A 14,018-nucleotide genomic window follows, 5' to 3' on the forward strand; every position below is an offset into this window, starting at 1 on the left:
AATTTGTAAGTATTTAGGTGGTGTTTTTCCCTTAACTATGAGATTCACTACAAGAAAATAGAGTTATTTTAACACTTTATTTTTTAACACCATAATTAAATGTCAAAATTAATATATATTTTTGACAAATATCACAAATGTCAAATTTTCTATGTTTTCTTGATGAATAATTTGACCGTAGAAAATTACTCCTCAATTTTGATACTCATTTGTTTTCAATATACTCCACTATTTTTCTTCTTCTTTAGGCTCTGTTAATTTTGACATCACACTGCTCTCAGTTTAGGATTATACTACTCATTCTTTATCTTCAAAATCTCAATTTATTCTTTAGTTTCAAGATCTCATTTCATTCTTTGTTAAAATTTTTTGTTGAAAATATTTTATAGTCAATAAGTGTCAAAATAAATAGTATTTTTGACAATTAATAAGTATCACAAAAAATATGTTCTCAAAATTTTCTAATAAATTATTTTTGACGGCCAATATTTATCAAAATAAGATTTAAATTTTTTTCACAATCACTTCTATGTTAAAAATACTATTTTTGACAAAATTTTTATTAACATATTTTCATAGTTAAAATAGTGTCAAAATTTATTTTTTTTTAACAAATTTTAATTTTCTTTTACACATTATAACCTTAAAAAATAATCTAAATTGTTGTAGTGATTTATTTGCATTTGAATCAACAGTAGTTAATTCTCTACATTTTATTAATAAAAGTATTGATTCCTTTTCATTTTCCTGTATGTGAAAATGATGATATTCAAATAGTGCAACTAATTATAGTAGAAAGACAATAATTTAAAGTTGTTTTATTTAATTTAATATTTATAATTTTATATATGTAATATTTATAATTATGTATTTATTATATTTAAATTTATTCAATTGTATATTCTTTTTCTTGGTGACTCTTCAATTGTATATTCTAGCAATAATTAAAAATTTACAAAATAAAAAGATTTAATACAAAATTATATTATTTATATTTTATTTTTGTATTATCTTCTAAATATTTTTAAAAATAATGCGGGGGTGAGACCCCTTACTTGCATCTTTTATTATTTATTTAATTGTAATTTGGGAGTGATTGGTTGGCCTAAAATCTAATCTTCTCCGCAATAATTGATACAACCTATATAGGACCACTCTTTTTTGTAGGGGTGCACAAGACCTGGTCAGATCCGAGGTTTCAATAGATGGCCCTGGTTATTTATTAAATCGGGTTCGGGCCAAATTTTGGGTCACCCGGCCCTGATCCTTTGGACCTGTGTAGTTGTTTGCTACTTAATATTTTGTTGTTATTGGTTGGTATGACACTATAAATTATTATTATTATGTTAATCTTGTGTTGGTTGTTAACTTTGTTTTAATTGTCTTTTGAACTTTAAATATTTAATGTGTAATTGATATAATTATTATTATGAAACTTTAAATTATTATTATTAGATTCTAAATTATTATTATGCGAATGTTGCATTGTTATGGAATAATTATTTTTCAAAATTTAGAGGTTCAAAAGATGTAGAATCTAATTTTTGGTGATGTCGTGATAAAATTGATCAAGACCCGGACTTCACCCGGTCTAGACCCGGCTTAAGTGTTGCCCGAAAGTAACACGATTTCATCAGGTCTAGGATTGGGGTAAGGGTCTCATAAATAAACCCAGTCATTATTTAGGGTCGGGTTCGAGTCACGACAAACCCGGCTTCACCCGGCCCCATGTACACCCTACTTTCTTGGCATCTTCTTCTACTTGTTATATTATTATTTTCTTAGTTTTATTTTGGGGTAAATTAATTTCATTTTCTGAATACTAGTAGATTAATTGATATTAGCATATTTATTAATTTAGTATATTTATAATTAGTGACTGACCCAAAAATATTTAGTAGTGGGACAAAGATAATATAAAAATAATTAAAAATATATATTTAAAATCAAAATATATTAATCACATTTCTAATAATTTAATTAACATGCTAAAAGTTTGGTAATTTAAAAATATTTTAATATAGTTATTATTAATATTAACACCTTGTTAGATATTCTATACCTATTAAGTCACATTTTATTGATATTTTATATAATACAAAAAAGAGTTATAGTTCAATAATTAAAAAGAATTATTAGAAATATAATTTGAATGGACTAATTTAATTTTTTTTTCTAAGTTTTTATAGTTGTGTGAGAGAGATTAACAAAAAAAATGCAAAAAAAGATAAATTCAAATTTAATAGCTATGGATAATTTTGTTTATATATATATATATATATATATATATATATATATATAATGTCTCTCTATTTTTCTATTAAATAATTATTTAACAATTTTTTCTATTTAATTGTAAAGTTAAAATCCTATCATATTTATGGTAGATGTTTATTTGACAAAAAATTATTTTATATAAGGCCAAAACTAAATTAAATAAAATTATAAAAATTAATAAATAATATATAATATTATGATATTATCTCAATTAACTTAAAAAAAAACTACTAAATACTAATAATATTATTTATATTTAAAATTTAAGTTTGGTTTTGTATAATTAACTAATTGAATTATTATTATAGTTTCAATAGATTAAATTTATATATAATTTTTTTCATTGTATTGATATTTAAAAACATAAAATTTTTTATCATACATAAATAAAAAATTTAAGCATAGAACAAATTTAATGACACAATGGATATTATATATTTCTATTTATATTTATTATTTTTTTTTATAATTCAATGAGGACAAATGCTCCTACAACTTTGTATGTGGATCCGTTCCTGGCCTGTTTATAATAATAATAATAATAATAATAATAATAATAATAATAATAATAATAAAAAAGGTCAGATTGATCAAAATAGTAAATAATATAATGTTTTTAAATTAATGTTTTCGTGTTCAAAATATAAAAATAATATATGTATATAGGTAATTTTAGGGGGAAAAAAGCAATTGGATGCCAACTCTCTTCTATCTTCTTTTTACATAATAGATAGTTAGATACTATTTGGAGGTAAAGCATATTATGGATTACAAATAATTACTGTTGTAGTTCCCCTCAAACCGAAACCCAAAATTATTTTTAAAACATATAAGGAAAAAATTGGTTTTGCAATGATAAAAGTTTATATAATATATATACATTAAATTTTAAGGTTAAATTTCATTATTAACAACTAAAAATAATGATATTATAAAATATGAATTTTTCTGAAGAAAATCTGAGTGGTTTCTGTAAACTTCCGGCAGACAATGGTTTTTGACTTTTTGTTCCCCACCACAAACAGTGGTTTTTAATGTATATTTGGAAAGAGATATAGAAAATGCTTTTCATTTTTTCCCCGATCATTTTATATTAATGTGTACACCACTATGCTAGATATTCGATCCATTATCAATTAACTAATTTGGAACCTGCATTTACTGCTACCGTTCTCTTTCCCTTTTTACCTTTTATTATTATTATTATTTTCTCTTTATTGTTTTAGGGTGGTGGAACTCGGGGAGGGAGGGGGGGGGTTGGTTGTTGGTTTTGTTTCCTAATTTTTTTCCTTTTGATGTTGGTTACAATTCTTCTCAAAACCATTTATATTTTATGCAAATTAAAAGCTAATTCTTGCGAATCTAAATTTTATTTAATAATTTATTAATGGACAATAAATTTTAGGTTTAATTATTTTATTAGTTTCTATAGTTTTACGAAATTTTCAATTAAGTTCTTATACTTTTTTTCCTTTTAATTGGATCCTTATACGTTATTTTTTTTTTAATTTAGTCCCTATCGTGACAAAAACGTCTAAAATAACATAATATTCTCTTAACAAACGAATATTCTCTCTTTTAAGATAGCATGACACTCTTATATTTTTAAAATTCCAAAAAAAACCCTTCTCACTTCTACACTCACATATCCTTAGCCCTAACTACTTTATCGAGCTCTTGCCGAATCTGCCGCACGGTTCCCTCTCGCCGCGCCTCCTCCTCTCGGCGTCCCTGTCGTGTCGAGCTTCCATATCCATGCTCTTGGTGTCACTACCAATGGCTGCAATTCCACGGATCCTCACTTCAATTCTCTTAACAAACACCATGGAGCTCTTGCCGATCATCACCGTCATGCTGGTGATTTGGGTAACATTCTTGCAGGCCCTGATGGTATGATTTTTTATCAATTCTTTTTATTTTCTCAATTCTTTCTATCAATTGATTTTTCTCCTAATAACACATTTTATTCTTTTCTCATTCAGAGGTTGCTGAGATTTCTATCACAGATTTACAGGTAATTACTCAACTAAATGTTGTGCATGCTGATCCTGATGACCTTGGAAGGGGTAAGATAGGCCAAGTAGTTGAACATGTCAATGTGATTTACTCTTCTTTTACTCTATAACCGTTACTATTCTTGGATTATTTTTCCTTAATATTGAAATGTTGAAATAGAGAATTATTTTTGTTTGATTGATAATTAAATTGTGCCGGCATGTTAACAGCTCTTTATTTCTCGTAGGAATTGAGCCCTGGACTTTCCTTCAGAGGTTAGGAGAAGCTGTTTTCATTCCAGTAGGTTGTCCTCACCAAGTTAGAAATCTAAAGGTAAGAACATACATGATGCATTAGTGATTAGTCACATCTTTAGTATATTGAGTTGTTTCTTTATATATCTGCAATATTTTAATTTAATAAAAATATAAAGAATTTTCTTTTGTGAAGTGAGCAAGATGAAATTGCTAATCATATTCAAAATAGTTATCCCACAACTATTCTAGCCATCACGCCAAATCTGGAAGATAATATTACAACTTTAAATCTAGGAATAGAACCAGATATCGGCTTCTCGAAAGGCCTATTTCTGCTTATTAAGAATTTGTTTTTGTATATCAGAAGTTTATTGTCACTAACCAATTTGTTTAAATTTGATAGTTCCAGCATGAACTTTACGTGTCCTTCATAGGGAGACTATGCCATTTGAGTTATAACTCATTGGCCGAGCTTAATAGTTTCTTGCTAGTGTATAATGTAAATGCTTTACACTTTCTGAATTGCTGTGTTATTTACACCAGGTGAAGAAAATTACAATACATACAATGAAAGATGTGGTTGAAAATTTGGAGAAAGCACGGTTAGTGTTTGCAATCTTTACTCCTATCTGGTTTGTATTGTGATGCATGCATGATTTGATTACAATATTCACTTTGATAAGGCATTGTTAGATTATTATTTCTAGGTTCATGAATTATGACTATGAATTTAAGTTTATTATTTGATTTACTAAATTGGTGATTTTTATACAGGTATGGAAAAAGTGAGGTTCAGGATGGTTGCATATATTTACTGATGAACTGAAGTCTGCTCTCTCAAAATTCTTCTCGGCTCAAAATCGTCTGTTATCAATGTTATTATTGATCTCTATGTTAGTTCAAGGAGTGGGAGGCTGCAACACGAGAACTGATTTTTAAATTTTAAATTTCAATAACACAAATTACATAGTCTTGTGGTTTTTTATTGTCTACCATGATATGATAAAGACACAAATTATATTCTATGAATCTACACAAATGTAAAATGTTACATTATCATAATGAATACTTGAAGGATGAAAACTGAATTTTATATATGCTTATTACTATTATTTCTATTTTATTTTATCCATTCTTTTTTTTAGGTTCTTAAGATAAGATATTTTGAAAGTAAAAAAAAAAAAGAGAATGTATTTTTGGTACAATTTGTATATAAATAAGCAAAAGAATGATAGTGACAATAAAATGGATTATAAGAATATTTTTCATGTCTTAGAATCATTGAATAGGGATTATAGGAATATCTTTCATTGAATATTTATAGTTTCACCGAATTTTCAATTAAGTCCCTATATTTTTTTTGGTTTTCAATTAGGTCCCTAAGGGTATAAAAGTAATTTCACAATTCACTAACATTCTTTTGACGTTTAACGTTAATAGGGACTAAATTGAAAAAGAAATTAACGTATAGGGACCTAATTAAAAGGAAAAAAAGTATAAGGACCTAATTGAAAATTTCGCGAAACTATAGGGACCAACAGAGTAATTAAATCTAAATTTTATTCAAAGATTATTTTTTATTATTAAAAATATTATTTTTAGGAATATAATATTTAAAAATAAGATTAGGTGGTATATAACGTTTTTATATTTGATTATAAAATTTAATACTTTGAAATATTATGTAATAATTTTAGAAATAAATAAATTTTTGTTTAGTTGAGTTTAAATTCTTTTATTATATTATATAATATGTGAAAATTATTCTTACTCATTTAAATTAAAATATTAATGATTAAAAATTAAATATAAACTTAATTAAATATTATTATTTTTTTACATTGATTTTTTTAATTTACAAAATATCTCCAATAATAAATTTACTAAAATACTCCTGATAATAAATATGTTTAGTTAAAATTATTATTGATTCTAATTTTTTTTTTAATTTACTAAAATACCCCAAAAAGTATGTTCCATGCAATGTTGCTCGTCTTGCAATTTTGTTGTTGTATCCTATGAAAATACTACATTAAAAATTGCTCACCTCCTTTCTCTTATATGACTCTTACACTTTTTGCTACATGATTTTGAAGATCTTTTTCAATAAAAGTCAATTTGTCATTGCTGCCAGCAGCAGTTGCTAAACTCTGATAGGTGTTTCTCAGTGTAACACTAGCTCTATCTGTTTGGCATGCAAGCTTAATTAGTTCTCTATTTTTTTTTAGAGTGTTTGCCATGCTAGGACTAATAGTATGGTTATGCTGGATTGAAGCTAAGGTTGTAGAAGGATTAGAGAAGGAGGAGGGGGTTGAATCTATTACCTTCTTTTACTTTAATGATGTAACCCTTTTATAACAATCTTTCAATATGAATCTGTTTAAACTTAGCAGCGAAAAATTTATGAGACAATTTTATTTTGTCTCATGAATATCAGAAAACAGAACAGAGAAGGGAAGAGAGAAGTTGACACTATCATGTATCCTGGTTCAGTTGCCTTGTGCAATGCAACCTACATCCAGTCTCCACCACAACAGTGATGGAATTTTCACTATAATTAAAGTATTATATACACAAATTCCACAAGATTGACACAATCCTTTCACTCTCAAGTTCTAACCTAACTTGACTTGGTTATGCTAATACCTAACTCTTCACTCTTAGTGCTCACCCAACTAAGAAAGGGGTACCTCACTGGTACAAGATACAAGACACAAAACCAACCTAAAGAAATCTGAAATCACTCTAGGCTTTTCACTCAAGTTTATCAGTCAGCCTTTTTATCACTCTTTGGCTTTTACTTGATCTCTCTCTTTATGCCTTTTCACACTCTATACATTGATGCTTCAACAGTCTCTGTTGCTATGTGATGAACCAGATTTTCTTAACTCTGATTTAGTTCCTCCTTTAACTTGGAAGCACTGTCCAAGTGGATGAACTTCTTCAGAGAACTCTTCTCAGAACATGAACTTCAAAAACTGGTTTTTTTTTCCTTACTTCAGCATAAACAAAATTTTTCTTTTTGTGTCTCCTTGCATGTTGCTGAGATGTTCTCTCCCAAGTCAACTCCTCGAACTTTGTGCTACACCAACTTAGCCGCTTACTTTCTTCCATTAATCCCCAATATGGAATTTTGAAACAGATCTCTTTCTCTTGACCGAAAGACTCAGAACAACAAAGAAGAAAAGTTTTCAATGGCAATCCCACATCTAAATCCTTGAGATACTACTTGGTCCCCAAGAAACAATCTTGGCCTTTGATTCACAACAATGTATCTCAGAAATCACTCTTTTTATATCTCAAAATGAAATAGCAGAGAGTTAAAGAAGGAGGGAAGAAAGTAAGATGCATGTAAAAGGAAATGAATCACCTTTAGCCTCTGACTTAGCTTGATGTAGTTTGATTTGGGTGATTAAACCTCAACCTTTGGGCAATTTACCTATATAAATTAAAAGTGAGAAACGTTTACCTGATTACAACAATTGGAAACTGGTTATGTGCATGTCCTGTTTTGCTTTCTATATTATCCGTGGAGCCAACCACGGTTTCAATAATACACATAAACCGTGGTAGGCAGCCAAGGTTTACATGCAAGGAGAGCTCAACATAAACCGTGGGAGGCAGCCATGGTTTACCCTTGAAGAATGCAACATGGAAACCGTTGGTGGCAGCCACGGTTTATGAAGACAATGTTGTGTGCATAAAACCTTGCAAGCAGCAACGGTTTATGCATGAGCAACTATAAATATAGAATCCGTTGCTGATGAGGGCGGATCACATTTGAGCCATTCAAAATTTTGTGAAGTTGGGTGGCTGAGAGAGAATCCGGAGAGCTTTGTGGTTTAGGGGGCCGGTTTGAGTTTTTGAACGAGTTGAGTGGTGGACCGATGGAAGACGAAGCTCGCATATACCGGTTAAATGGCGTTGCACATGTGGCTGGATATATCGACCAAGAAGTTAGTTAAACAACTTTATTATTATCATCATCATCATCATCATCATCATCATCATCATCATCATCATCATCATCATCATCATCATCATCATCATCATCATCATCATCATCAGTAATGTGACTTGTTAGTATTATTGTTATTATTATTGTTATTGTTATTATTATTATTGTTATTATTGAGAGTTGTTAGTATTATTATTGTTGTTGTTGTTACTATTGTTATTCCTGTTGGTATTGTTAATTTTGTTGTTGTTGTCGTTATTAGAAGTATTGCCATCATTAGAGAACATAGAAAACTAATGTTGGTGTTTAATAATTTTTTAAAATTATATTAGATGTTATTAGTATTGGTCGTATGTTGAGGATTTTCTTATCTATATTTTGCAGCCTACTAGGGTTATTAGCGGTGTCAAGAGACAACAGAATATTCCTTTACACGATCGGATTATACCGTATCTGGAGACCGCGGGCTTGTATCACTTGGCTAGGTTGAACAGTCAGTGGTTCTGGGTTGATGAGCCTCTACTTAGCGCATTCATTAAGAGGTGGCGTCCTGAGACTCACACCTTTCATATGCCTTTTGGGGAGTGCACTATCACTTTGCAAGACGTGACCTATCAGCTGGGTTTGCCGATCGATGGGGAGCTCGTTAGTGGGTGCCTAACTGAGTTTGAGAATCTGATGGAAAATGGAAGACCGGCATGGGTCTAATTTCGTGAGTTGTTTGGGGAGTTACCTCCGCAGAGTAAAATCAAGCAGATGACATTGTGCTACACATAGTTCCATGAGAGGTTTCAGGTTCTCCCAGCAGATGCTACTGAGGAGACCGTACGTATATACGCGCGTGCCTATATTCTGATGTTGTTGTCCTCTCAGCTGTTTGTGAACAAGAACGCAAACCGGGTCCACCTTCGTTGGTTGCCTTATTTGGCATCGTTGGACGACTTGGGTAGATATGGCTGGGGCTCGGCGACTCTGGCCTGGTTGTATAGATGTCTTTGTCGTGGGACAAACAGAAACGTTGTTAACTTGGCTGGGCCACTTCAGCTTCTACAGTCTTGGATTTTCTGGAGGTTTCCAAGTTTGAGGCCTAGTGGTTTTGATATCTTCGGGTTTTCGCTTGCATACAGGTACGGATATATTATTTTAAGTCCATAACTTGTTTAATTACATGTGTTGTTACCCATTATGACATGCTTTGAATGAAACTTGTAGGTGGGCTGAGTATCTACCGAGAAACGATGCAGTGGATCAAAGAGTGGTGGCTGCACACCTTTTTTTGGATAGATTGCGTGTCCATAATGTGAGTCGTTTAGTTATTGCTCTTACAATGATAGTTGTTCCTGTATAGAGTTATGGTTTTAACTAACGTTACATTCTCCGAAATAGTTCGTATGGGAGCCTTATTCTTCTCCCAAGGTGGCTGCTGTTGTTCATCCGAAGATACTAGTTGACGAGCACCGTAGGCTATGGACGGCGGTCACTAGCCTGATATATTTTGCCACGATTGAGTGGCACCAGGTGGATAGGGTGATGTCGCAGTTCGGCAGGGTTCAGCATCTCCCTCAGTTTGCTCTGAACATAGATTGGCTCCATGCGAAGGATGGAAGGGGTGGAGACCGATGGTTCCCCAGATATTATCAGGAGTAGTATTAGCATTGGGAGGACCGTTTTGGTTCAGTCATACCGGTCGACCGAGTCGCTGACCCCGGTCCATCAGCTGAGTACTTATACTAGTGGTGCCGTGTGGCCCACAGATTCTTATCCCCAGAGGTTGCATTTCAGGATCCAAGGCCGATTTTGTTGACGGAGGAGACTCGTCACAGGCACCTCCCAGGGTGCAGGTTGTCGAAAGACCGGATAATAGGCGAGTGGATCGGCGTCGGCGTATAGGCACACGTACCACCGATCGAGAGTGGCGATGGCTTGACGACCGTTTGGATGAGGACCTAGGTGGTCCTGATGACGGAGGTGTTGTGGATTATCGTGTTCCTCATCGTAGAGCCAGACGACAGGGTGGGCGGGATGGCAGTGGACGGGCTCGAGGCAGAGGACCATCCGCTGAGGATGACGGTGCTCAGCACGCTGTTGGTGAGGATGTTGGTGGTGTGGCAACGGGAGTGTCGACTCACAGGCATTCACTGGCTTTACTACCGCGGCCGTCGGCATGGATATCGATGATCCTGTTAGTCAGTCAGAGTTCTTTAGAGATATAGCAGACATGCTGAGGGATGACGATGCCACCCATTATAGGCCACAGATGCCTGAGGTTCATTCCCAGTTTACCGAGTACCAGCCACCTAGTCACGATGTTCAGCATCAGTTGCCGGTTGACCTCAACAAGCCTGCAACCTCTCCATCTGACCCATGGTTCGCTTTAGGAGGGACTCCAACATCAGCATTCAGCGCCGTTCCGCCACAGACATCCACACCAGTGGCAGACCAGAGACCGAGGAGGGTGAGGCGTTCTCCTTTTTGTGGCACCGGAGGTCACCTGCTTGGTCATTTCGATGATGATGACAGTGACACCATCAAGGATGCTGATTAGTTATGTGTTCTTTTTTCATAGGGTGGGGACTATGTTAGATTATGTTCTTAGCATCATGTTTATGTTTTTATGTTCCAGACTGCTGTTGTATATTATTTGCTATGTATGTGATATTTATGTATGTTTTATGATCGACGGCTACGAACTAGGTTGTCACAAGTATTACGCGCATTCATAATCATAGCAAAGTGATTGAATTAAACATGTAAAATAAAAGGAGTTAAACAGACGGACTTAGCACACTGAACAAAGGAACGACATTCATTGAATCAACTAACTTTACATAACTCAAATTAAGACTTCCTAATAGAACTTAGACAACAACAACGACACCCTAAACGTCATAACATCTAACCATCACCTCCAGCAGTCTGTCTTCACCGGTCACAGTTCCTCAGTGTATGCCCAAGCTGATGGCAGAGGCCACAACGCTTCGGCTGGTTCTCAACAGACTGATCCATGCTACTGCGGATCCTGGTTGCCTTCGGACGACCTTCCCTTGCACACCTCATGTTAGGATCAGGTATGACAGTTGGTCCAGCATATGGGGGCCATAGACCTTCTGGGATAGGCGGAACAAACCCGTGCTTATATACGTTGAACACCTCAGTCATACGATACACCTCGTGGACATATGACGCCCAATTCAGGCGCGAGTGGGCGCAACATGCAATGGCGTGACAACATGGATAATGGAGCGCCTGAAAGTGGCCACAATCGCATGTGTGATCCTTAAGGGAAACTCGATAGGAACCTAGCGAGAAGTTTCCAGTCGGTGTCGTCTCAGCCACCGTGTATTCCGACTGGTGCCTATCGAATAACGTGACGGTGAAGCACCTTGAGTCTCTCATGTTCCGATCAATAGCCTTCACCAACGCCTGACAAAATTCATGGCGAGATCCAACTTGCGCCTCTGCTGTTTGTCCGCAGAGCACGAATAGCTCGACAAGCCTCTCATAAGTAGACTTAACCAATGAAGTGACCGGGAGGTTCCGAGTTCCCTTTAACACGGAATTCACGCATTCACTAATGTTGGTTGTCATGTGGCCGAACCGTCTACCGCTATCCTCGTGTTGGGTCCACTTCTCATACTCCATCCAGTTGGCCCAGTCACACATAGCCGGATTCTCAGTCCGCATGATGTCAAACCAATAATAGAACTCTGCTTCAGTTTTTACATAGGCCGCATTCACCAGCATCTTCCTTGCATCTTTACCTTTGAAGCTAAGGCTAAAATTCGCTGCGACATGACGGATACAGTACACTCGAAAAGCACGTGGAGGCAGCCAACCATTCTCGGGATTCTCAAGTGCAGCCTTGATGCCATTATGCCTGTCAGAGATAACAAGGATACCCTCCTGTGGCGTCACATGCGTTCATAGGTTGGACAAGAAGAATGACCATGACTCCGCATTTTCTCCCTGCACTAGGGCGAAGGCTATCGGGAGGATGTTCGAGTTTCCATCCTGCGCAATTGCCAACAGTAACGTGCCTCCGTACTTGCCACACAAGTGGGTACCGTCAATACTCACAAGTGGCTTGCAATGCCGGAAGGCCTTGATGCAGGGTGGAAATGTCCAGAAAAGACAATGAAAGTACACTGTAGACTCATCGACCTGATCCCCAACTCGAACAGGAGAGGTCTTCAACACAGTAACTGTCCCGGCCATGGTCAACTGCACCCCTAGCATCTAACGTGGCAACTCGGCATACGACTCTTTCCAGTCTCTATATATTTGTGCAACTGCCTTCTGTTTTGTCATTCAAACCTTCTTGTAACTAGGCCTGAACCCATAATCAGCTTCTGTTGCTTGTTGCAAGACCTTTATCGTAACCGCAGCATCCGCCCTCACCAACGAAAAAATTCTCGCACAGATAGCGTGGTAATCAAGCTGACGGTGATCACTGAAAATAGAGGTGGCCAAGCAAGTGTGGGGACCGTTGTACCTCCAAACCTCCCAAGTGCCCTTTCGTGCACGAAGCGATATGCGAATCAACCAACTGCAATCCTTGCCGAACTCCTTGCATTTTCCATGATACTTCAGATGATCCGATTCTAAGACTCGGTACTCGACACCTCGACGGATGCTATAGTCCTTCATACTCAGAACAGCTTCATCTTTATTCTGGAATGATTTCCCAACCTGAAATTCTGTAGAAGAACCCCAATTGTAGCACCTCCGTCCGCCTGTTGACCCAGAGCCTCGATGTTTAGGGTGGAGAAGTGTGGAGGGTACTGATGTGTGCCAGAACTTGAAGGACCGTGTTGTGCATGTGGATTAGCACCTGTCTCATCATCACTGTTCCCAATGATATCTACAGGCTCCTGGTCAGAGTCATCATCCCGCATTGCATTCTCTACTCGATCAGGTTCCCCAAAGCCTTGATCTTCATGAATTGTGCCACCACCTATATCTGCCTCAAATGCCTGCTGCCAGACCCCAAGATTCTCCAACGGTACAGAACCAACTACTTCCGTTCGTTCTAAATCAGCCGCGAAGGAAGGGTATGCCACCTGCGGAACAGATGGCCTGGCCGCAGGCATCGAACTAGACGCACCACCCGCCGCAGTTGAGCTATGAACTAGAGCTGATGCCCCAGAACTATCGACACCAACCTCCAACTTTGCGAACAACTCGTGTATTCTGACTTCCGGAAAACTCCTAACACAATGAAACAGAACCCTAATATCTTCATCAGCCGCTAGCACAAACGTATCATACTTAACACCGGTCGAGACTACTGCGACGGAAATCTTGTAGAATGGCTTCTTAACCCACTTGCTCCCAAATACCCCAAACTTCTGCAAGATGCTGTTCTTCACGTCTAACAAAGTGCTTGAAGAACTGGTGAATATACTCAATGGTTCTCTGTCAGTGAACTTCACACCATATTTTTTGCTTCTTTTGATTTTTCCAGAGTAATGCACTAAGACAAGAAAACTCTCTTCCTCACTTGACATGGTGATAATGAACTCTTCAGCAAG

General features: G+C 35.6%; 1 protein-coding gene across 1 annotated transcript; it reads right to left on the minus strand.

The window, feature by feature from the left end:
* Positions 1–11,409: 11,409 nt before the first annotated feature.
* LOC112749409 (uncharacterized) lies at positions 11,410–12,702 on the minus strand. Its single transcript, XM_025797661.1, has 2 exons — positions 12,434–12,702; positions 11,410–12,364 (listed from the first exon to the last, which is right to left on the minus strand). The coding sequence occupies exons 1-2, from the start codon at positions 12,700–12,702 to the stop codon at positions 11,410–11,412; spliced, it is 1,224 nt and encodes a 407-aa protein (XP_025653446.1).
* Positions 12,703–14,018: the final 1,316 nt, after the last annotated feature.

This window comes from Arachis hypogaea, chromosome 15 (genome assembly GCF_003086295.3).
Source record: "Arachis hypogaea cultivar Tifrunner chromosome 15, arahy.Tifrunner.gnm2.J5K5, whole genome shotgun sequence".
NCBI lineage: Eukaryota > Viridiplantae > Streptophyta > Magnoliopsida > Fabales > Fabaceae > Arachis > Arachis hypogaea.